Source organism: Dryobates pubescens, chromosome 33 (genome assembly GCF_014839835.1).
Source record: "Dryobates pubescens isolate bDryPub1 chromosome 33, bDryPub1.pri, whole genome shotgun sequence".
Lineage (NCBI taxonomy): Eukaryota > Metazoa > Chordata > Aves > Piciformes > Picidae > Dryobates > Dryobates pubescens.
In genome coordinates, this window is record NC_071644.1 from 5101741 (window position 1) to 5127634 (window position 25894).

General features: G+C 44.6%; 1 protein-coding gene across 1 annotated transcript in view; it reads right to left on the bottom strand.

The window, feature by feature from the left end:
• Positions 1–9452: 9452 nt before the first annotated feature.
• Positions 9453–25894, bottom strand: part of PEX14 (peroxisomal biogenesis factor 14) — a gene marked incomplete at its 5' end in the record, with an annotated part of 71358 nt that continues 54916 nt past the window's right edge. Inside the window, 6 exons of the mRNA XM_054175688.1 lie at positions 9453–11255; positions 13423–13514; positions 16684–16781; positions 18028–18130; positions 18740–18825; positions 25478–25600. Coding sequence (XP_054031663.1) covers positions 10790–11255; positions 13423–13514; positions 16684–16781; positions 18028–18130; positions 18740–18825; positions 25478–25600 — 968 coding nt within the window. The remainder of the gene's footprint in view (positions 11256–13422; positions 13515–16683; positions 16782–18027; positions 18131–18739; positions 18826–25477; positions 25601–25894) is intronic.

Consider the following 25894-nt stretch of genomic DNA (forward strand, 5'->3'; position numbering starts at 1 on the left):
AGTCCTGAGTGCTGCCTGGAAAGGAAAAGTAGATTAGAGAATGCCACTGCACACAGAAAAGAGCCTGTCCCCACCATTCTCTAGCCAAAACTCAGCCCAGGTCTGGGCACTTCCACACAAGCTTCCCTGCTCTGAAAGAGGCAGATGGAAACAGGCAGTAGATGCCATTTTACGAGGAAGTAAGCACCAAACTAAAACCTCCAAACAAACCACAAAGTGTGCTCACATCACTTCATGTGCTCTAAAGCAATTGCCCTCATGGTATCTGCCAGGTACCAACATGTCCCCCACTACTCAACCCTCAGTGGAGGGCCATCGTACACATAGGAGCTCACAGTCCTTGCACAAAGCAGAACCTAACTGTGCAAGGGTGCTGCCTTTGTGCTGACCCACACGCACTACACCCCACCCACTGGTGAGGCACAGGGATTGCTCACTGACCAGCACACATCCTCCTGCATTCCTTATGGCCTGACCTTAAGAGCTTGGAAATGCAACTGGTTCTGCCCCAGTGGTAGTTATTGGGTGCTGTGTATCCATCCCCACTCACTGAACTGCTCCTAGACACTAGACTGGGTCTGATGCCTGTCCTGCCAAAGTGCTGTTGGGAATGGGGGAAAGAGAAATGGCAAAGTTCTTGACCCCAAGAAAGCAAAGAAAACACCTCCTGTGTAGCACTTCCACTGCCATCGCAAAGCAGTTAGGCTTTTGCACCTCTCTGCCAGTCACCAGAGAATGCAGGAGCAGCAAAGCAGCCCCTGCCATGCCTGCTGCATTGGCAGCAACTGTCTCCTTACTAGCAGAGAGGATTAGACTCCTCTCTCTTTCAAAGCCCCCCTTGTTCTGCTGCAGCTCCCAGCCACCCTGTTTTCAGATGTCATTATCTGAACACACTTCTGATCTGACCTTGGAGCACAGGGGTTTGTTCTCACTGGAGCTCTGCCCACAGCAGACTGGGGATGGGACAGGGAACATGTACCACACAGCTCACTGCTTGAAAGCTTTTGCTGGAACTTGCCTGTATTCTGTGGAACTCTGCACCCACAAAAGGACAACTCAGTCATAGGAGAAGCTGCAAGTTGAAGAAATCAAAGGCTCACCACTGCATTCACTGCAAGCCCTCACAACTGGTCACACCGCAGCTCTGCAGCAGCCCCTGCAGCTGGTGAGCCATGCAAAGCAGCAGACACCCAGTGAGGCTGCTCGCTCTAAGGTCAGGGCACAAACTGGGTAGTGGCTGCTGCTATTACACTTTGATTACATCAAGTGAACCTTTGTAACAGCATTTTTTGGGAGGGCCACATGCCACCAACACTGCCCTGCCTCTTTCACGGAAGATGCAACACCCACTTTTCAGCACACTACCGAGTCTTCTGCAGCACCCACCAACACAGGCACCCACAGCAGCAGTGTCCCTTGGCATCAGCCCAGACACAAACTCAAACAGAGGAGCCCTGCCTTCCTCTCTCCAAACAATCCACAACTTTAAACCAACTGAGGCCGCACAACTACAATCACTTCAAATCCAAACAAGCAATCTTCAAGGTATTATAGGACACAGAATGGGAGACCAGATGGTTCTGCTGTTTCAAACCATCTTGGGTTTTAGATGTCATTAACCAAACAAGCCTTGTCCAGCCTTAGCACCTGGAGACCCATCCTTGCTGGAGCTGTAAGGACAGAAACAGATACCAGCGTTGGCTGACAACAAAGGCAACAGCCTCAGAGAGATGAAGAGCAATCTCTTCATCCAAGTGTCCTCATAGCCAGCCTAGCAAGGGTCCTTTTAGAGACAACTAGGAAAAGAACATTTTGGGTTACACCTCTCCTTATGCCCCAAACTTACAAGGAACAGTTTCTATACTGTGGCAGGCATTCATTTAATTAGCAGGAATGCTTCTTACAAGCTCTTCCCAGCTCCAAGCTGAGCTCCCCTTCAGCCAAGCATAGAAGTTGTGTCATGTAGGGCAGCCAGTGATTGTCTCTGAGCCCACACCATCAGGTGTGCAGGGTTGGCACACATGCCCAGTGAAATGCTCCTCACAGCTTGCTCAGCTCAGGACAGAACGCAGAAGGAAGGTAGGTCTGAAAGCAGGATATTTACTCTGGTAGCACAAAGCCTCCTACACCCAGACAGAAGGGAATTCAGAGCTCAGCTGCTTTTCCTCTGTACCAGCAAGCACCAGTTACGATGCACAGCACTTACTACCTGCAAGGACCAATGCTCAGGCCTCATGAAGGGAGGAACAACCTGGAGACTTGTTAGGGAAATAGGGCTGTTTCTGGATTAGAGACTCACATTTGGAACTGAGCAAGACTTCAGCACAAGAACAGTGGTCAAGTCCCTGAGTGTGAGCATGGTCGTGACACCCATAGGAGTCCAGTTCCATGGGAATCCATAGGACAGGAAAAGGGAACTCCATGCATGCTGCTGCAGCTCTAGAGAAACCTCCTGTTGAGAAAAGAGGGTCTGGTGGAGGGGCAGAACTTCTCTTAGAAGACTACCAAGAGTTATTCTAACACACTCTTCTCCCTGCAGCAGGACAAAAGGCCTGAAGTAGTAATTTTCACAGACATAAAAAGGAAAAAAAACATTCACACAATGGAGTAAAAACCAGAGGTGATTCTGGTACTGTACACATGTGCTCTGGTATGGGAGCTAAGACAGAAACCAGCCACTGACAGATAGCAACTAGCTAACAGAGAATAAATGCCTTGAGACTTCCTGGACAAACTCTTTTCATTGAGTATATGAACACAGAGCAAGAGAGGAGTATTATGACACCAAAGTGCACAAGTGTTTAAATCTAAGACCTTCATTTGACCTCTAATATGTCCAGTTGTGCACAAGCCCTTTCCAAGTAGTAAGGCTCTGAACCAACATTTCTGCTGCATGGTACACCCAGAATTATTGTGTCACAGCTGATTTTTGCATTTGCACTTCTAGGCTGTCACACACAGGCACAAAACTGCATTAACAGGTCTGAAGGTGCTTTTTGAAAACCATTGGAAGCCCTTCTAAAGAAGGAGCTCTTGGGGACAGGGAAGGAGAGGAGAAATAACCAAACATCTCCTCCTCCCTCTCAATCTGCAGAGAAGACTGAAGCTTTCAAACAAGACAATAAAATCTCACATCATCTTCATGGGGAACATGAACTTTAAAGAGTTCTCTGAAAGTCAGGGAGCAACTTGTACCTCTTCCAACCAAAAAGCATGCAGATTGTTGGGAATGTTTTTGGAGTCTCCCATACGCACATACACACGAACAAATAAATCATTTCTGCCTTTCTCTACAAATCAAGGCAGGACTTAGCTGAATATGACCAAACTTGGAGAGAGGCAGAACATGCCTCTCTCTATCTGTAGACAAGGCTTGCACATGCACAGTGCACAGGTTTGCCCAATACTGCTGTGGGGACAAGGATGCACTCCAGTTTCGGTGAGAGCACGCACTAGCATGTGAAGGAATTGCAGGTGTGAGATTTACCACACCTAGCATATTTTATGGCTAGCTATAAAAAGTTAAGGCTAGGCATGATGCTTTTGAGTTCCAGTGTTGCAGACACTGTTATGTGGAAACCCAACACCCATTACAGTAGGAAGCCTCCGCTTTTTGTGTCTTGTCTGCTGTCCTGAATGAACCTCACCAGTACCTGAAAGCTGACAAGGTTACCTGAAGGTAACTAGCTCAGCCAAAGGGGTGAGAGCCAAGAGGGGAGAAAATCCCTGAGCAGCATTTGTACAGTAGGTGTTCATGGCAGCCCTGGGGCAAGATGAGAGCTCACTGAAGCCCCCAACACGCATCTTCTCTTCCAAGGGCCAAGCATTAGCTCAGATGATAGGAACATGGTCCCTCCAGAGGCAGAGCCCTTCACCCTACCCAGGGGAGGCAGCGCGCTCTCAGCCCTAGTCCTGTTCTTGCCCCTGAAGTGCCCCAGACCCATCTGCCTGAGGAGGGGTGGCCATCAGAGGCAGCTTCCCTCCTTCCTTTTGCTCTTTTTTGGCAGGGAAACTCTTAAACAAACAAATGAAGAAACACTGAGGATTTAAGTAAACAGACCAAGATTTATCTGACAGGCAGACTGAGTCTTGCCCTGCCCCCTTCCCTTCCCACAGGGCAGGGTGCTGCCTTGCGCTCTTGCTGTGAAGCCAGCTACCAACATTTGTCCCAAGCCCCTCCTGTCACCAGCAGCCCCTAGTCCTCCTGCGATCCCAGGCCACAGCCAAGCTCTGCCTAAACACTGATGCTCTACAGCCAAGCCATTTGTTCTGTGGTCAAAGCAAGGTAAGCAGCCCCTCAGAGGGCACAAGGTCCTTCCTCCAGTTACCGGGTACTAACCAGCGAGTCACATCTCAGCCAGAGCCAGTCGTGCCCACAAGGTGGAAGGGAAGCAGCTCTGTGCTGTGGTTGGGGGCAGCACTGCATCCATCTGTGTGACCTGCACTCCCGCACCAGTGCAGAGGCAGTTCTGACGCAGCCCCTCTGCACATCTGGGGATGGTCACCCACTGCCAGGGGCACTCACTGCACTGCTCTGCTTCAGACAAATGAGCAGACTCTGCCTGTGGTCTTTATTGTTGTGCAAAAATGGTAAGAAACAGAGTAATAATCTGATGTTCTAGTTTTGGTCAAAACATGCAGCTGCACCTAGCTCCTCCTGGGGAACAGAAGACCCCATGAAGCAAGAGGGAGCCCCAACCTCCATCTCACACCCAAAACTTGTTGGCTGCTACAGTGGAAGCATTGATGCTAGAGCACAGCAATGCAGAGACACAAAACATACAGGTAAGCAGGCAAAGAAGCGTGCAGAGATGAAATCCGCTGTTGGTTCTCCTAAAGGGCAGGAAGCAAAGACCAGTTCTCTACATGGGAAAGCTGGCACAGTTTAGCAGAGTCCTCTGTGCACACATGTATCAGCTGAAACCACTTAAGAAAAGCAAATCTGTTCAAAGAGATGGAAAAATGTCCACCCACGAATTTGCTCTGGTTTAATTAAATCAGTTAAAGAAATTAATTTTAGAGGTGTTACTCTAGCTTCACACAGATAAAACCTCCGTGGTAGGGATAAAGTTGGGAGCAGTCTGTTTCTGAAGTGTTAGAAATAAAAAGGAAAAAGCATTATACATGAGGAGCTGGGCAGGCACGATGGAAGCCTGAAAACCAGGAGCGATGCTGTACAAAACAGACAAGCCAAGCAAAGTGACTGAGAGACAGAAAGCAGGCTGGCAAAGTGACAGCCACAGCAAGGAAAATAGGCCATAAATAAGCTAGCTGCACTTCTAGATCCTCTGAACCAGCCCTACCTAGCCAATCACCTTCTCACCCAAGAGGCACAGTCCTCAAGGAATGTGAACCTTTTACCTACACCAGAAAAAAAATACAATGTCAGATCCCCCACACACCCCTCTTTGGGCACGTTCTCACAGCCAGCATCATCAAACACCTCTTGTTATTGTGCAAATACAGACACACACAGTCCTGAAGAGTTAAATCCTTCAGGAGATGCAGCAAAGAAGGGTTTGGTGGGAAAACAGGGGTGTCCTTCTAAGATACTCCTTATACTGAAAGTAACCCCTGAGCAGTGCTTGCAAAGCATTGGGGGAGATTTTTAGTCTGAAAGACACTTTACAAAAATAAATTGTAATTGAGTTTAATAATCTTCCCCTTTTCAGAAAGGCCTGACAGATGCTGCCTAGTGCTCACTTCTGCCCCATTTCAAATATTTTTACCTTATTTGGATGAAATATATTATTTTTCTAATGAAAGGAGGTTGGTTTTTTTTTCCCTCCTCTCCAAAGAGCTGGTTTTCTCTTCGTCCAGCTGGTGCCTTTATTAGGTCACTGTTTGCTCCCTTTTGGGGATGGGATTGTTTTTTTCCCCTCAGCTGGGAAAGACCATGCCAGCCCCTCAATCTACAAGTGCACAGTTCAGAGCTTCTACTGCGCAGCAAGTGGTGGAGTTGGGCCCTGCCCTTCATCTTCCCTCTTCCCTGATACCCCAAAATCCACCTTGGGTCCATTTCCATAATTTTATTTCATTTTTTGAGAGTGTACACAGCGGCAAGAGCCAGCCTTTGATCAGTGTAATAGGTGCCTGCAGAGGCTGACTCCTGAGAAAGCAGCATAGTCTAGGGATAAAACCATGCAAGGGAAAATGAAGAAAGCTGGAAACTCTCTCCTGTACCCTTAGGTAAATAATTTCCTATGTTTCACTTCCCAGCATCCCTTTATTTATGTCTTCAATCCCTGGAGGCCAAACCCCACTCTTGCTTTGCACTTGCATTCCACCCAATGGTATGAGAGGTCAAGTCCAGGCTGGAAGACTCAGCTCAAGCTTAACATCAGATTTTGCTGTGGAGGGTCACAACCATGGGCTTAGTATAAAGCACCTCACACAGAAGGAACCTTCCAAAACTTCCTTTTGTCAAAGCCCTTGGAAAACACAGGTGCTCCAAAACCTCCTGGGTGTGGAGGGGCTACTCAAGCATGGAGACCTAACTTTAACCCAACAGGTCTGCAACAAAATCACTACTCTGGCACTGCTCTCTAGCCTTTGTTTTCCCCAAGCATCTCACAGGACAGCCTGTGTTTCAGCAGCAGGCACTGAAAATGAAACCAACGAAGTAAACGCAGACTAGGGGTTCCTGCAACCCCCTCTCTGCCGCAGGCAGCAGCCCAGCATATACCATGTGTCCTTCCACCAGTACACACCAGGCCAGACCACCAACCCTCCTAAACCCCAGGCATCCAGCTGCCCCACTGTTGAAAACAAAATCAAGCGAGTACATAGTTATTAAAAAGCACTTACTTGCCAGCAGAACCTGAGCTGCAGAGAGTAAAGGTGAGATCTAAAATGTCTGCCTCCAGGCAGTGTAGCTGGCTGTAGGGTAAAGGTAAGAGTAAGGGCAGGGCAGCTCCTCACCCCAGCTGCACAGCCCCAGCTATCAGGGTATAGTGCTTGCACCTGGGTCAGGGGCTGCAGCCTGGCCCTGCTCCCATCCCAGAGCACAGCTACAGCGGGGGTTGAGCTCTTCCACCAGCTCTTGGGGGTTGGGAGTTTTGTGCCAGCTGTAGGACCTAGCACCAAACCTCGTTCCCAAAGTTGCCTTTTTCTGCAACTCATCTTTGTCACGCCTCTGCATTTACCAGACAATATTTTCTACCATCACATGTGGAAATTGAGGCACATTCATTAGTAAAATACTTTATAACACACCATACAGCAAAGCGGCAAGATCAGAAGGGATCCTGCAAATCCATCCTCCTCCTTCTGACCCCAAACACTGTTAGGTTACATCCCCAACACAATTAGAATGAAAAAATTAAATCTTCTTATTTCTGACAAAATTGCACATAGGACTTAATTGTCATATCTCGGGCTAAGGAAGGTTGGACAAAGATGGTCAGGAATCACCTCAAACATTTCCCACTTAGCCATATGTTCTGAGTTCCCCACCTACCTCCTGCAGCCTCTGAAATGTGAGCTTTTGTATCCTCAAATTACTGGAAAACACCAGCCTGCCACTGTTTCCTCTAGGAGAGAGCCCAGGCTCACAGGCTTTCACTGAAACACACTCAAATGGCAGTGCTCAGAAGAAGCTCCTTTCACCAGCTTTCTACATACTATCAAGGACCTATAGAAACCATGTTATAAACCCACTGAACCCATCAACAGGGTTGATGTTATTCCTCTTCCTGTGTCAAAACAAAGGCTGATTACACAGTAAAACAGTGGGTAACTGCTGCTGTCTTTCTTGTCCTGCAGAATAAAAGGTTCACTACCTGGTCATCATTCAGCTAATATGGTGCTGTTCTCAGTGCTTCCTGGCCAGTGGGCTTAACATTTCCCAGGACATCTGATCAAAGTAGTTTGTTTCTAGAAAAAATAAATACATAAAAATAATTACAAGTTAGCTGTCAGACTACATGGTCATAAGGGGAAAACATTTGCCCTCCAACGGTTGCTATGCTGGAAAGACAAGGAACATCAGGCAGAGGAATAAAACTCTAGATTCAGGACAATACCTGCCGGTAAGAAGGCCTGCTTTCTTCCAAGCTCTCTGCTGGTGGGTTGGATGTCTTCAACAAAGTACACACAGCCCCCATCAGCAGCCAGAGGCCCACAGTTAGATTATTTTTTTTTTTTTGAGCAACAATGGCTATGATGAAGTTTTCTGGGATTCATCAGGCTGGGAAAAAGGAAAAACTGTGACTTACTGAATTGGCAAAGGTTGTAGGAAGCAAGAATGGAGGGAGAGAAAAGGGCAGTTGAAGGAAACTGCCTTTTTACTCTGCACCAGAAATCTTGCGGTTAATGAGTCAACATGGGGGAAAAGGGGGGCAAACTGGACCTGCAGGGGTGTGCTGTAAACCTCGTAAGTCACTCTGTAAGGCACATACCTCAGCAACATATTTTCCACATTTCACCAACTGCTGTTGTCCAGGCACTTTCTATTTTCAAAACCTTCTATGTATATGAAATGTACACAGGCAGGACAATACTTTTTCATCACATCCCTGCGTTCGGTCGTGTTTTCTTTGCCCAGGGATTCTTGGCTTGGAGAAATGAAAAGTGCCATCTCTGAAGAAAAGCCTTTCCTTTTAAACACTTTCAAATTTGCTCTGTTTTAGCTAAACGTGACGTTCTTTGTGAACGTTAAACAGTGGAGAGAGAGACTGGGAGGGAGAGACACACACACACACACACTCACTCACTCCTGGGGAAGATATTCGTCCATTTAAGGAATGAGAAATCATCACATTCAGCAGCAGGTCTAAATACAGTAATATGAAGGTCCCCTTCGCTCCCCCTGAGCAGGCAAATGTCACTCTGTACCAGACACCCAAATACTCAGGAACCAAGTAAATCCCTCATTTTTACTACGGGAGCCAAATACTTCTGCTGAGCCAAGATGGGACTGCAGTAGCAACAAATTACTTGCTGTATGCCATGTCTGTCAATGGCTCCTCTGCTGACATGGGGAGGTTGGACCAGTCATGGGATACAGCACAGCATTCCCTGCTGCAGATAAGACTGAGAGGCTGCAGGCTATCTCACACACTCCCTTCAGAACCTCCTGCTGCTGGGGGTGGAAGGGAGTGGGATGCTGCATTCTGCACCCTGCAGAGCCTCCTGCTGGGAGGAAACAAACCCAAAAGCTGCATTTTCCTGGGTGCTAAATCCACCCCACCCTCTGTGACAGCGGAAGCAGCCTAGCATTATGGTGGTGTTGGAGCTACTTGTATTGGACGTTACGTTGCACTTACCTTGTTTTCTGCAGTGCCTCCTGCTGACACAAACTCATGTTGGAGCAGCCAGAAAATGAATGGCCTTCAGAAAACATTTCACAAGGACTGAACTTCTGAAATAATCCCTTTCCCCACCCTTTCCCACCCTGCAGGCAGATTTCTCCCCAAAGAAGAGGCAGAGTAATCCAGTGAGAGCCTGGTGTTAAATAGTGGTAACTCATATTTATTACAATTATATACAATCATATTTTATAGTTGAAATCTATACATCATCACACAGACGAGCACACTTGCTTGGTGAGGACAGTGAGACTCAGTTGTTACAAGAATTGCTCTGCTAAGAGGCTCTGATGCAGTGAATAATATAATTGGACACCACCATTTTACCAGCTGAGAACACAATGCTGCAAATGAGAGGTTTCAAAATTCACTGGTTTAACTTGTGTATAGCCCCAACGGGGCAAAAGAAAAGGCTGAACTGGGCAAGAAGGGCCAGCGGTTAACCTCAGAGCTGGAACTGTTCTCTCTCTCTTCTCTAAAGATTGCTTTGCCAAGCAGGTGCATGTTAGTGGGTAGGTCTCAGCTGATCATTTAAGATTAGAGTTTTCTCCTCATTTAGGGAGAAAAACAGGTTAAAAACCATTGCAAAGATTCAGGATTAATCAACTATTTCAGTATTTGATATCACCTCATTCATTCAGGGTAGCTATAAATAAAATGCAAGATATCAAGAACTGATTTGAGCTCTTTGTCTTTGGAAGACAAAGGGCAATAACTGGGATAAATGGAGTCAACTTCTTTGAAAGCCTTCTTTTACTCAGCAATCAGCAACAAAGCCACCTGTTTTCATGGACTTTACTTTGGCCATGAAACCCAGACCTGGTCCCTAGCAAGAGGCCACTTTGATAAGTGTAAGTATGTGGGGTGAAAATAGTGTTCTTTGGACCCCACAGAAATGTAGTGTTTTCAGATGCTAGGTAGTTTCAGGAATTTGAGGCTTGACATAAGGCTTGAAAGAGCCAAAACAAAGATCTGGTGAGGAATTTAGGGTTAAAATGTTCTTTTTTTGGCAACAGAATATCAAGTAATTTGAGAAATAAATCAGAGGGTTCTTTTGGGAAACAGAGAACTGGTTTGGGCCTTATGTGGGGATTAAAGGCTTTTGAAACCAAAGAGCTCAGGGCAGACTGGTTTCTGGAATTGGACAGAAGGACTCTAGGAGATGGTGGTTTTGTACGAGGACGTATTCTGTAGCTGTGGTGCATGGTAAGGCGCTTGGTCTTCCAGCCTAGGCAGTGACCCCAGCTCATGGAGAGAAGGTGGGTCTGGGAGGGGAGAAGCCACTGCAACACTGCAAAGCCCTGTGGTGAAACAGGGCCCACCTTGTTCACTGGTAAATCATGACCCTGCTCAAGGTCAGTCATGGGAGAACACTGGACAGGATAGTGGCACTTCTCTCCACAAAATGGGAGAGGCACCAGGGACAGTGCAGGAGGCTAGGGAAGATGTACAGCAGCAGCAGCAGCAGAAGCCAGGGTGCCTTAGTCAATCTCGTTCTCGTTGCTGGCCCCCTCAGGTCTTCGTAGCTTTTCCACTTGCTCATTAATCTGACCATCCCCTCCTCGCCGGTCCTCAGTCTGGACACCCAGACATTCCTCCTCATCCACATGGCTAACATCATCATCCTCATCGTCCTCTTCCTCCTCTTCATTCCTTTTGGTTTCCCTTTTCTCCTCCTCACCCTGCACCTCCATCCGCACTTGACTCTTGACATCAATCACTGCCTTGTTGCCCTCCTCTGTGTTCAGCAGATGGCAGCTGACCTTCGAGCCCTCAGGGCTGTGGTTCTCCTTGACTGGGGATGAGGTGGTGGACTCGTTGCTGACAGGTGAGATGTCACTGCTGCTGTTATGGTTGGTAACAACAGGGTTGGAGGGTGAGCTTGGCTTCACTGGGATCTGCCATGATGGGATCTTAGGAGCTGAAGGGGAAGGAGGGAACTGCCTCCTTGTAGGGAGAAGAAGAGGGGAAGAAAAGGAGAAAGAAAGGGGCTTTTATTAAAAACACTGAGGGGTTATCATTGCAGAGAATGGTATTTGCACTGGGAAAGTCATGCAAAGCAGGACTGAAACTGCAAGTCTCCTTTGCCACAAATGAACAAAATCAAGGCCACTTCACTTCTTCAGACAGAATCTCAAAGTGCTTTACAAGCACCCAGGAACCAAGCTTGCATACAGGGGACACATCCCAGCAGGGCAGTCTGAAGTACTGAAATGATCTGGTTCGGCAAATTTCACAGATTAAGCTAGCACTCAGGAATGCTGCCAGTGGAAGGACATAGGTGTCCCTTTATCAAACAATCACTAATTAATTGGTAAAGAAAGTTCCCACTGAAGCAAGGAGTCAGGCACATGAGGTCCTTGTGACTGAGCCAAGGAATTTCAGCACCTGGCTCTCACCTCCACTGTGATACACAGCTATTGCATCCTGGCTCAGCACAATCCAGAGCCCATCTCTTAGTCCCAGCAAGCACTTTACATGTTTGGGCCAGGTCCTGGCTGCTGCAGACTGGTTCAGTTTCTCTGACTTGAATGGAGCCATACTAGCTTGCATCAGCTCAGAAAGCTGGCTGCTGTCTCCTTCAGCCCTTTCCAGGTGAGCTTTAATGACTTCATAGTGGCAGGCTAATGTCCAGCCTAATAGGAGAAATCCAAGTACCACACAGGGAAATAGAAGTGCAGTGGGAAGCACTGGTGTCCTCAGAAAGTCATCCATCATGGAGAGCACAGAAAAAAAGCATGTCAGATCTAGTGCTCCCCATGTATCCCTGCTTGTGTATGTGAAGGTGGGAGTGTGAACAGGTATTGAATTCAGGCTCTGAAAAGGATGTTGTGTGGCCAGGAGTCCTCGGGCCCCTCAGGTGAGCTGGCTAGTGCCACAGACAAGACGAGAGTAGAAAAAAAGTTGGCAGCTCTCCTACACTGAGCACTCAAACATAGCAGATTACACTTAGACCTAACTAAGAACAGTAGTTGCTCTCACCTCCCTCTTTCTGCTGCTACCAGCCATTTAAGAACTCTGCTGTTCTAACCTCCATCTCCTGTGAGTGCAATAAGCTTATGTCTGCATTATTCAACTAGTATCATAAATGTAATCAACAAATTAAATCTTGAGACTTTCTTGGCTCCAGTATTGCTGCTGCTTCCTCAGTGCCGAAACATTTGCCTCTTTGTTGAAAAAATAAGGAAACCCCAAAGTTTTCTTTTCTCCAGAAAGCCTTAACTTCTCCATTGCTGAAGAGGTGTCATTAAGTAATGCTCCCTCCCCAGCAATGATGCTAGTAGGACCCACCTTATATTAACTCAAAATGTGTCCTTAATCCTCCAAAGTTTGCTACTGTGACTCCTGGGAGGAACAGGAGGTGCACTGAGAATTTTAAAGGATGATAAAGACAGTAACACTTTTCAGACTTCTGAAAAGCCCACTTGTCGAGATCCAGAACATGTCTAGTCCAGTCTTAGACTCATCTTTGCAGTCCATCTCTTAGAAAACAGATGACTTGAGAAGACTTAGTTACATGTAGAAGGAGTGAAAGGATCAGTAGTAAACTCTTAATTAATGTACTTGGAAACAGAATTTCCTCAGTGACTGAGATCTGGTGACTCTTCTTATGATTGTCTCACAGGTTGGGATTTTTGTTACCTCACTGCAGACACCTACTGCACTGGGAGAGGTCTGTACCTGAGCTAGCTAACTGAAAGGAACAGACTCTGCTGAAGTAAGATTCTTTTCAGACTAGTTATGCCCTAACCATGAACTTGTCAGCTGAACCGCATCCAGAAGTGACTCTCTCTGCAACAGAATACAGGTGTAGATGCAGTCAATACCTCAGACTAGGCGAGAGGCACCCTGACCGTGGTGAAGAGCAGAGAAACCCTCTATTGCAAACAAAAAGGAAGAATCTTGGTAATTACCCAAAGCACTCTGTGATCTAAAGCAAGTCTGAAAAGCACTTTGAGACCTGCAAATGGAAAGTGATAGCGGAGTGCAAAGTGGTGTCAGTAAAATAGCAGTAACAGGACATAAAGCCAGCTCCTGTTGGAAATGCCTGAGAGAATCCCAGAAAGCAGCCCTTTCCCCCACACAACAATCAGCTCACGGGTTCCATCCATACCGGTTCAGGAGAAGCCCTTTTAATGAGTAGATCTCAGATTTCAGTTCATTAATATTCTGTGACTCTAGAATCCAGTTGGTAGAAGTTGTGGCCTAGAACATGGAAGACATAAAGATCAAAGTATGAGCTGAGAGATAGTGCACAGATGTCACCGTTTCCTATGTTCTCCTCCCATCTGGTAATCTCAAGCCCTGGGGATATCAAACAAACTCTATCATTTAAAATCTCTCAGATCTAGCAAAACAACTTCCACAGTAAAGAAGGACCTCAACAGATTCCCATGATCATCAGAAATAATACATGTCTCAAGGTGCTAAAACTAGTCAAACATTTGATTTCTGTTTGGGAGACTAATTAATCTTGCATCCAGCATACCATGCACAACCACTGCTGAAGCATCTTAAGGGAACCATTCCTTTTTTGATTAGGAGGAGACCATCATTTGTGAGAATTCATCATGGGACGTTTTCCACAGCATATCATACAGCAAAGTAAACTAAATCATTTGGCACAGACCTAATGAATGAATTCTAGAGATCAACTAGAACTGGGATCCTGAAAGGCAATGGGAATTGCACTGGCTCAGGTCCTTCACTCTTTCCTGTGACTGCACTCAGCTGAAGTACCAGATTCAAATATTCTATATTCATAGGTTTTTGAAAACAACTTGTTCATTTCTCCTAAATCATGAAATAAAGAGTTGATTATCTGCAATCTGGGGCATTTAGAGGTGGGCTGATAATTCTTGATAACTGCAAGAATTTTCCCTACTAGATCTGAAGAATTAGAGCTGTGCTTGAGTTACCAGATGGTATCTTCAAGCAGCAGCTGGACCAGACACTTCCACTTGGATATTTCAAAGCAATGAAGGCAGTTTGGTGGGGGGAAAATGGTAAGTAACCCATGGAAGCCTGGCACAGCTGCTGTCAGCACTGCATCAGAAGTGATATGGGTTATCATCCAAAAATTAGAGTAAAGTAACAACTGAGGAGAACATGCTGTACTTTTGGCCATCTTTGTTTTAATCCTTTTGGCATTTGACAAATGGGAGGAACCGTTTGAAAAGCAGATCACAGCCTGTGGCTACCCCATCCTATCACTCCAGCATCTCCTGTAGTGATGGGCTGAGTGTGGGACCAAGAAACACTCATGCCTAGCACTTCCCATAGTAATTTCTGCTAAATGCCATTAAGAATGAACCCATTTGTGAGCATCATTCCAGAGATACTCCAAATAAATCCCCTGACAAAGGAAGCCAGGACTGGAATAACACAAAGCTCCTCCTCAGCAGTTCCTACAAGATGCAGCCAGAACTGGTTGTTCCTACTATTTCTTTAAACAGACTTCAGCTCATGCTGAGCAACCCTGAACACCTTCACAGCCAGCACTCCTCACAGTGACTTCTGGGCTGTGAACCCAGTGAGCTGGGAGAGGCTCGGGCTGCAGTAGCTGTGATATACACAGATGCGTTCCCCTGGGATTCACACTCCCAGCCCTCAGACAGCAAGAATCCAGGAGCCACTGTTCTGGCTTTCCAAGACCTTGAAAGCTACAGCAGCACATTAACAAGGGAACGATTTCCACTCACTGGCCTGCAAAGGACTCAAATTTCCAAAACACATATGGTGCCAGATGCCTAGGATTTGGAAATAAAATCTGACATCTGGGGCTTTTTAGGCAGTCTCTTTAAAAAACAGTTGTAGAAAATGCAAGCCTTGAATTTTTATGTACGTTCTTTAATTACTTAAAGTCCCTCTTTTTAATTTTTTACAGCATGCCAGTAGGAGTTTGAAAAGCAGATATAAAAACTTACATTACAGCTGAGAAAACACAGCTTTTATTCTTTGGTTTGTGGGGTTGCCCAAGTTTTTCTTTGTACACATGAGGTTTAGATATCATAACAATGTGTGCTACCATTTCAGTGCAGGGGGTAGAGAAGGGGGAGGAAAAACCTCTTCAAAACTCTAAACCACCATGACTCTTATGCCCTTTTTCCTTCTTAAAGCTCAACATGTGGTCTTAATCTTAACACTTAAGACCTGAAAACAGTTTTCCAATTTCCGGACTGGCTCCAGGCCACTGACAGGCCACAGTTCCCAAGGAAAATTGAAGCAGAGTGTTGTGACCATAAACTGGCTTTCATGGTTGGGTTTACAGCTGTGCCACTGAGGGATTCCTACTGTACAGACTGCACACCACATAGTCAGCTGTGGCCCACCAGTTACACACCATCAAAGGGTTTTAGGAGATTAAAGTACAGGCAAGGGGAGAAGACAACTGTCATGCTCTAGGTAAAAGACGGCAAGCATTGTCTAAGGGACTTCACAGGATAAAGAAAATTCTCTCCCTGTACGGAGAACACTGCAAGATGACTTGGCCCTGAATGACCATACCATCACTGGACCCTGAATAACCACAAGTTTGTGAGTGAAAGAAAGACCTCAGCTTCATGCGACTGCTCCAAAATCCATCCCATCTCACTTGTAACCAACACCTACTGGCTCACAGAATGCTTAGGCCAATGGCTGCAATGTATTTTGGAGAAGAGCAGCACTAATTCTCAGGGCCAGAAAGAAAGTGGTTACTTGTAGTTTCACATGTAACAACACAAACTAGTCAGAACTGAAGGTTTTATTGCCAGGCACATGTCAGGAGTCAGGGGAACGGGCCACTGGGAGTCGCTAACGTGGTTGTGATGGGGCCACCTGTCATGAGATGACCAAAGTTACTGAAACAAGAAACCAAATAGTAAGAATGTTCATACTGGTCTGGATCTGAACAAGGTACTTAAATGCAGTACTTCAAATGTGTGCTTGGGTGAATAGGATTAAGTCACTGTTTTGACAAGGTACAAGAAAAATTTCAACATGTAAAATGATATATTACACTCAAATAAAATCTCTGACAACTTTGCCTCTTTTGGTCAGTGGACTACCGGCACAGTTATTGTGCTGTGCAGTGCAGAAGACGACCCTGAGCTAAGAACAGGTCTAAGGCTTCAGACACAGGATGCATACATAGCTGTGTAGCAAAGCCCCCTCAGAAGTTGGATGTACTTCACTGAGTATTCAGTTAATAACCGGTGCTTTCAACATACCACCTATGGAGAAGTCAGATGCAGAGAAACTGTCTGGGGATATGACAGAGCTGAAAGCAGGACAGTGAACCTAAGAAGATGCTATCCCAGTGCCCACAAAAGAAGCCATGCATGTTCCCAAGAAGATGATGATGTTCTCAAGGTGAAGAGTTGGAAGTAGATACCTTAGAAGCAGCCAGTTCTTGGGTAAGCTCCTGGATTTTCTGTTTTTGCTGGGTTAGCAGGTCCTGGACAGCTGCTAAAGTTGTCTGTAACTGAGTCACTGTAAGGGAAAAATCAGGAGAGTGTTAAACGGAGATACATACACATATACACACTCACACATGTCCTTCCTGCTGTCTAGCTACAAAGATGCCTCTATTGCTACTATATTTAATTTATCTACACCCGCCTGCTCACTTTAATCCATATGATTTATCTGCACTACGGGTAATCTACCTGCACTGCATCTAACCTCCAGTATTTCTAGTTTATCTTTCCATTGTATAGATGTCTATAGCCCACAGTATATCCGTCCAAAACCTCTCCCTTCTAATTATATTGGTTTATGATTTGTACATCTCCCTGAACTTACACAATGTTTGTATCATTTATCTACCTTGGGCCTCACACAGGCAAACACTGGGGCTAGCTCCAGTCCTGGAAGAGGCTGAGCTCAGGATTGACCTTAGGATATCATGAGGAATAAAAGATGCTTTTCTTCTCACCCTCCTCTAAAAAGTGTAATTAGCATCCTCCTACTCCCAAACCGTCAGCTCCTTCAACCTCAACACCTTTCAAAGCTTACAGCTGAAATTCAGACTTTTTTTGCATCCCACCAACTGCATATACTTTTCCCCTTTTGTTTCAAGGAAATACCCTGTATTCCCCTTCTATTCCCCAGCAAACACTGGAGAACTGGACTCCAGCCGTAGGAGAACTTTTTCTGCTTTGGTACTTTACCTAAAGCTTCCAGGCAGTAAACAAGCTGATAAAATAAAATTAAAATCTCTATTGGTGTGACAGGTACCAGCTAATCCAGACCATCATTAGGGCATCAGGTAATGAACAGACACCCTATAGAGTCAATAACAGTGAAGGTGGCTAAGGTCAGGGAGGCACAGTAATTACAGACTCTCCTGACCCTTCCTCGGATTTTCAGATGGAAGCTGGGGGGAAAATACCAAAAAAAAGCCCCTGAAAACATCAGAGAAGCAGAAATTAAAAATGAACTTTACAGCCCTCCGAAAGGCTGTCATTTTATTCCCCTTATTAATATTCTGAGGTTGGGAGCCTTTCCGTAAAAACATAATTAATTGAGGCCGCGCCGACAGTAAACAAGCAATTTCAAATTAAACCGAAATGACGGCGGCTTCATTTGCAAATGTGAACAGATTCTCAGAGCAGATAAATGAAGTCACCACATAAAGTGGAGATGGAGGGAAAGAAAAGGGTGGGAGTCTTGGCAGAATGGAGGATACAGGGAGAAAGGCTTTGAGGGGTGAATTGATGGAGTCATTAATCTTTACCTGTCTGTGTCACACTGCCACTCATCTCAGCAATGTTTGACTCAATCCTCTGAAGTTGTTTCCTATCTTCTTTGCCTCCCATGATGAGAGGAAGTAAGTATTTCTGCATGGAATACAGAAACTTTTTAGGAAATATGGATATGCAAAGTGGTCTTTCTAATATACCTGAAGCATCTACAAAGCCCACCACCCAAACCTCAGCCTTTATCACAGAGCTAGTCATTGTTTATCCACACACCTGGCTGAGAAAAGACATTCCCTCTATAGTAGATATTAGAAGAAGCTGCACCAGAGTAGATACGAGTTCTGTGGTTACATTTTTGGGAGTGCAGAAAACGGTTCCTAATTCCATTTAAGGTTTCCTGGGACAGCTCTCAGTTCCAGAGAAACATCCACCACATACAAAGTACAATTTCAGACCTTAAGCTCTTGGATGTGAACACACTGCTATGTTGCAACATCTGGGCTACATCCACAAGGTAAGAAATGCAGGAGTGGGAAGAAGAGTAGAAGGGCCCAGAAAAGGTCAGAGGAAGCACAAGTCAGGGAATGGAAGCTATTATAAAATCTTATGAACCTTGGCAGGGGAAGGTTCGAAGTCCTAGAGGGAAAAGCAGAGATGCTTCACCATCTTGGAACCAATGCGATCATTTGGACACAAGCAGCATCATTGTCTCAGAGTACAGTGCAATAGTAGACATGGAGATACTACCTTGTAGAGCTGGTGGAATCCAAAGGCAATTCCTGTCATTATGATAGCCAAAGCCCCATAATCTCGCCATCTGGAGCCAGGTGGACCTAAGAGGCAAAATCAAGAAATAATCATGATCAGAACTGCAGGTGACAACATTTTCAGGCACCCTTTTCATTAGACACAAGAGCAGTGAATAATGCCAGTTCTGATTTTTCTTAGTAGGCATAGATATACTGGGCAGGAGGTATTAAGATCCCAGTAGTCCCTCACATCCAGTGTGCAGGCTTCTGGCCCTAGAACATTGAAGCCTCTGTTCAGGCCTCTGGCACCGACACCAGCCTTGGACACAGTGTCAAAGTGACACAGATCACAGCGGCAGTAAAAAAGTTCCATCAAGCTGTTTTGCTCCGCTCTTCCCCTGCAGAAGACACTCTGAACTCTACTGCACTTTCCCCAGATCGCTGTCTGCGGTGTTAGAACCAGCTAAGGTTAACTCATTACCTGAATACCAATTGTTCTGCACTACTATAATTTTTGAAAATGGGGACAGAGCCAGAGACCCAGAAGAGTGCAGAAAAAAAAGAATGGAGGAAGTGTTTTGGAAAGAAGAGAAATCTATCAGGGGTTTATGAACACTGTGTCAGCAATTACCAACCATTTCAGTAAGGACGGATCCAGTGTCTTTCAAGCCTGAATCATGAATAGGGACCAAAGCATGCAAACAGCAGAGAGAAAATAGGCAATTAAATATCTACAGAGGAAAAAGTAGATAAAAAGCTTGAGATATTTAACACATAATTTTGCACTGAAGCTTAGAGACTCCACACAGCAAAGCTCCTTCAAGCAGATTCAGAAGGTACCTGTAGTTTTCCACCAGCTTTATCCTTTCACCTCCCCCGCAGTTCCCTTAACAAATCTTGTACTGCCCCCGGTTTTCTTTAATAATACAGAGGATGCAAAGTGATCTTTCCTAAAGTTCAGTGGCAGGATGTGGGCAGAACTGATGAGGTGGAGGCCGGTGTACAGTCTCCAAACAGACAGATCCAAAGCTACATGTGACCTACAACATCTTGGCAATACATTCTATTCTCCAAAGTTTCAATTCAGGCTTTCAAAGGGAGGCTTGGCTGACTGAAATGGCTGCAATCGTCTCCTTTCTGCTTGGCTCAGCTATTGCTGCTTCTCCTGTTGCTGAATCTCCTGTGAGCAATTCATTGCAAGAGTTACTCCTAATCCCAGCCCTCAGGTTCTACAGACAGGTACTGACTCTTCAATACTGACACTCATAGCTTCTTAATATGTTTTAGGACACAGATCCACAGATTATCCACTGACTAAAAATCTGCACAAATTAAAACAGCTCTGTCAGAGCTGGTGAATAGTGTCACCACCAGTATTTTGGGTTGCTGCAGTTGCAGTTTTGGAGCTTAGGCACATGATCAAATTATCATAACTTTTTAATTTAATGAGTTAACACACGTCAGCTAAGCTGCAGTAACTGGCTGTGTACATGTCAGGATTTAAAATGATCTCTGGCTAATCTTGCTGCAAACCCCAGTCATCCATCCCACCTTCTTCCCCTTACTCTGTTCCCACTGTCATTCCTGGTATCTGAAGTCTCTTGGTTGTCCAGTTCCCTGATCTGAACTTCTGACTAAAAATATCCTTTTACAACAATGGGATGAACTGCCAGGCTGAACTGCCTGCTGTAAAGGGTTAATTAATCTCAGAGGGTCTGTGGGTCCAGGGTAGTCCTTGACCGGTTGTCCTTAACCACCTCTCAGCTGCAGTCGTCTCTGAGAAGAAAGCAGACACACCTGTAGGACCCTGTCCACTTTGCCCCTTCACCTCACTCATCTCTTCCCCCATTCCTGTAATGCTTGAGCTAAGAACATTTTATTGCCCCCTGGTTTTCATTATTAATGAAAAGGGACCAGAATGATCTTTCCTAAAGTTCAGAGAGTCTATAAAGACAAGAAGCTGAAATGCCATTTTACTCGTTTTAGAGATGTGTGAAATAATTCTGTCTTGTGGCAAAAAAAAAAATAGTGAGAGGGGTGGAGAGGAACAGTGAGTGAGTGAGGGACGCAGTAAAGGCTCTGCATTGACCACATCAGCTTTACAGCATTAGGAAGAATGTCACAGCTCTGACTAGAATCCACATTCAACCTTCCTCATTCTCTGCAGTAATCCAAAATGCGGAGTGGAGAGAGGGTTAGAAGCTTCTCAGTTACAACCTCAGTGCTCACCTGACTTCTTTTCATAGCCTCAGTTTCCCCACTTGTAAAACCGGAATAAAATTCAGAGACAGTGAAAAAGCACTAACAGCCCAGTTACTCTTCAGTTACTCACTGGTGCAGTAACAAACCATTCTATGGAAGGGACTCTGAAAAGGCAAATGCAAGGGGGACAGCCATTTTCTCCAGCTGTAGGGCTGTGTTTTCTATAAGTATATTCAACGTTCACAGCAGCAACTGTAAATTGCACTTCCAGCATAAACACTATTTTGAAGATCTCCATTCATCTCAGAATTAACTTTCCTGACATCAATTAATTAGGCCTTGTGCATCCACGTAAGGTCAGCCTCACTTACTATCCACATTTAAAACTGATGAAATCAAGGCTGGAAGCAGTGATTTTCCAAGAGCCAACAGCGAACCCATGGAAATGAGTGGGGGAAGAAAAAAAGTTTGGATTCTAGTTACCAAAGTAAGTCTGGATTCTACAGCCTCCCACGTAATGAAGACACAGAGGTGGAAGAAGAAGATCCAAATGGCAAGAAAAAGAGTCACTGGAGCTGATTTTTGCACAACCAATGGAGACCATAGATACCATAGGGAAGAACAGAGACAATACCTGGGTGCACACCTTGCTCAGAAACTCCCCTGAGTTTGCTTGTAATTATAGAGGTTAGAAAGGTAAAAAAAAACAACAAACAAACAAAAACCCAAACTAAATTAATCATCTAAATATTTAAAGTCAGATTTTTGTCCTCACTGCTGGATTAGTGTATTTCATAATGGCAACAGCAGACAGCCCTGTTTTTTTTACTGGGGGTTCATTTTAGAGCATGTTTAAACTAGTCAGATTGAGTGATGCTTCCAGCAACTAATCGCATGTCAAATAAAAGATATTTTATGTAATAAATTACGGCTACAAGTAATTCAAATGTCATTTATCAGTTTTATTATCAGTCAGGCAAAGTCTTGTTTCTCTATATTAATCAAATTCAAGCTTTTTTTAAGCTTTTTTTTAGGCAGTTTTGACACCTCTTGGCAAAAGTACAAACTGGAGAGAAGGAATTACTCCCCCAGAACAGGAGAAAGAAATAGTGGAGATGGTGATGAGCTAAAATAGAGTATCTAGAAACTTAGCTTAATTCTTGTCTCTTCCTCCCAAAAGTTATTACTGTTTCTCTCAAAGCAAATCCAGGAGGAGTTCCATATAAGAACTACGTTATTCTGAAGGTTACAAATAGGCTTCTTCCTCATTACCTTTTCAAGTATAAGAAAGTACTTACATAGGTAACTGCTATTTCCAATAAACCGTCAGAACGTTCAGTAGTACCTACACAAGCAGTTCATTCTGTACAAAAGGAAATATTTAAGTGGCACAGATTATTTCCTGCAACTTTAAAAGTCCGAACAGACTGAGCTGACAGCAGCAGGAGATGAAGCAAGTTAAATCAAAAGGTGTGCACAGGACTTACTGCTCTGGCTCAAAGAGAGGACATCTGCTGGAGTTGCTGGTAAGATCACCAACCCATTTGCTAATAGTGACTCCACTCCTGACAAATAAACTCTTGAGTTGGTTCTGAAGCCATTCTGAACTTCTGTACTTGTAACCCATATTTTTAATGTGATTTTTAAACATGAAGCAGCAACACCTTGTGGGGAGGGCCACAGAGAAATGAGGGTTTTGTAAGTACCCTCCTCAACTGTTTCTCCTTTTTGCTCTGTGGGGGGTTATTCTTTCTTGCTGGTTTTGTGATTTTGTGCAGAGGTGTTAGAACTACTCCAAAAAAATTTAAAAGAACCAAAAATATCAAACACAAAGTGGTTCACAGTGGTTCAAAGTGGTAGACCTAACCTCCAGCTGCTGCTTCACAAGAAACTCAGATGTCTTCTTTGGGAAAGGCAAATACAGCTCATAATTGTTTTAGAAATAAGCTTCCAATATGAATTGTTCCCATCAACAAGTCCACTTACAGATTTAGCAGTCTACCTATCTCATTAGTCCTTTAGATATGCTTTTGAAGTTCAAGCCTTGAAGCATTCCAACTGTAATGTCATGAATGCTCTGTAAGAAGATAAGCGTAACAGATAGACAGAATAAGCAGTATCTGTACATGACAACCCCTGACAAATCTGTGAAAGATAAATTGACATAGCAAACTATCACAGAAACAACTGTCCTGGAGCAGATTTGGACCAATTCAGAAACACTCATCACACAATTAGCACCCAACTGTTGAAATAACTACAGCAAACAAGACACCTTGAGAGAGCTCTGAGCCACTTTCACAGTCTCATCCATCAGCTCTGGAGAAATTCACATATTCTCTTTGCACTTCTGATACCTGAAGAACTTCTCCCTAAGATCTAGTCTAACCCTGCTCTCCCTCAGATTCAAACCATTCCCCCTTGTCCTGTCTCTAGACACCCTCAGGAAAAGTCCCTCTCCAGCCTTCCTGTAGGATCCCTTTGGGTAGCTAGGCAGCTTAAAGGTCCCCTCAGCATCTTCTCTTCGCCAGGGTGAAAAACCCCAGCTCCCTCAGCCTATCCTCAGAGCAGAGGTGCTCTGGCCTTTGGATCATCTTTGTGGCCCTCCTCTGAACTCATTCCAACAGCTGTGTCCTTCTTATGATGGGGAGACCAGAACTAGACACAGTATTTGAGGCTAGGTCTCACAAGACCAGAATATAGGGAAATAATTTTTCCTGACCTTGAGTTACTACTGGGAACATTTTGATGTTTACATATTTGTTAGGATTCTTACCTAGTAAGGAGGAATTGGGAGCTGGTGCTTTGAGGAAGGTCAAAATAGTAAAAGGAAAAAGAAAAAACACCAAAACCCTGGGAGGGTTAACAATGACGACAGTGTTTTCCAGTTTGAATTGCATGCTCCTTTTCTGCCTTACTCATATTAGTGGAACACTATAAAATAAGGGAAGATTAACTCATCCAATATAGAGTTGTGATAAGAGCTGAATAAGCAATGGATAGCTCTAAGAGTGATCTGTCACTGTTTCTTCAGCAAGAGAGCAGATTTTGCTTTTCTGGCATTTTCTGTGAACTACAGCAGACAGGTATTAGCCCGGGAGGCAGAATTCAGTTCTGAAGTTCACCAGCACACCCAGTACAAGTCATAAATATTCCTGTTTGGAGATCAATTCCATCACAAATACTCTGCCAAACCAGAGTATTCAAAAACCTCACAAAGCAATAGCAAAACTGTGCCACAAACACTGCCCTAAGCGGACTGTTACATCAGTTAGTATCTGACCTGGATAGAGCTGTTTAGCATCAGTATCAAAATCCTATTCCTAATACTTGGCAGGTAAGCAAAGTGATTTTCAAACTGCCAGCCACACGTGAGCTGAACAGCTTCTTTTGATGGATTTTTAATGGTGTATACTTTGGTTTTTATTGTTTGGAGCTTAGACACTTTTTTGCGAGGTTTGTTTTAAAATGCAAATCTGTATGTAAATGTGGAGTCTACACAGATCATGGTGGGACTGGAACAATTCTTTGACAGTGCATTTTGCGCACAAAATCACATCCACACGGTCCACACAGCATTTCAGATTAATCAAGATTGAAGAGAGAAACCTTGTTAAAATTAAGGATCTATAGTAACTGCTTGCTATTAGTTGCAACCTGACAGCACTCCTAAAACTCATTCATACTGTTGTGCCAGACCTTAAACTCACACGTCAGAAATCACAGAGTAGAAGTCCTGCAGACCTCACATTCTAGCTTGCTGTTCATGATGAAAATACTCTCTTACAAGTAACTGTTCAAGGCATTAACTGTCAAGAGTTCAAGGACCATATGGATGATGCTCTTACTCGTATGGTTTAACTTTAGCTAGTCCTGTGAGGAACAAGGAGTTGGACTCCGTAATTCTTATGGGTCCCATCCAACTTGAGATATTCCATTCTATGAACTGATCGCTTCCCTGACCAGGTAACAAAGTCCTCTAACTAAAACACAAAGCTTTGTGTTGATGTCCAACAATTTATTGGACAGAGTCCACTGCTGCAATAACTAAAGCTATAACAGGGCTGCACTTTCACAGTACCTTCTATCCAAGAATCTCTCAGCTCTGTAACGTGTTAATGATCAAAATATTGTAAAACCCTACTGATGAAGGGAAGCATGGCAGACATTACGTTTTAGCAGAGAAGACTGAGTGCTACACTGACTAAATGCTTTTTTCAAGTCCTTATAGTGGGTCAGAATCTAATTTGTATTGACTATACACCTTCAGGGCAAGAGGTGTCATAGGCTGGTATGTATGATGTTTGTTTGCAGATAATGATCATTTGTATCTCATTTTCCCTGTGTAATATGATCTTGTCCCAGGGACTGACAACTACGAAGTGCATTCAAGTAACACTTGCTGTATGACTGAGACAAGATGTAGGGCATTAGTTGAATTGGAATCCAAGATCTGGCACAGAAATCTGTGAAATTACTGCAGAAATCACTACAGAAAGCAACAAGACCAGATGTTTTTTAAAGTGTGACTTACTATGCACCACAGGGTGAGAGAGTTGAGGTGGCACCAGCTGTGCAGGAGGACCAGGGGACTGTGGCTCGTCCGTGCTTGTGCCCGACTGCTGGAAAGCCAGGTCAATTTCTTCATCTGTCAGGCCTGGGGGAGCAGAGGAAATGAAATCAGTTTAGCACCTTTACCCACTTGATGCACGCATAATTAAATTCTCAAGCCAGGCAGAACCCTTTCAAGCTGCAAAGAATTTTGGCACTGACTTTGAGCAGTAATGCCTCCCCAATTTTGGATTCACTGGAATGTCTCCTTCTCTCTTTCTCTGTTGCAATTTAACCTTAAGCGACAGAATATTAGCCTCAACGCTGCTTCCAAATGTGGCTCATTCAATTTCCTTAATTTATCCTTGAGTTTATTGCTGCTTTTGAAGTAGTTTTCTAT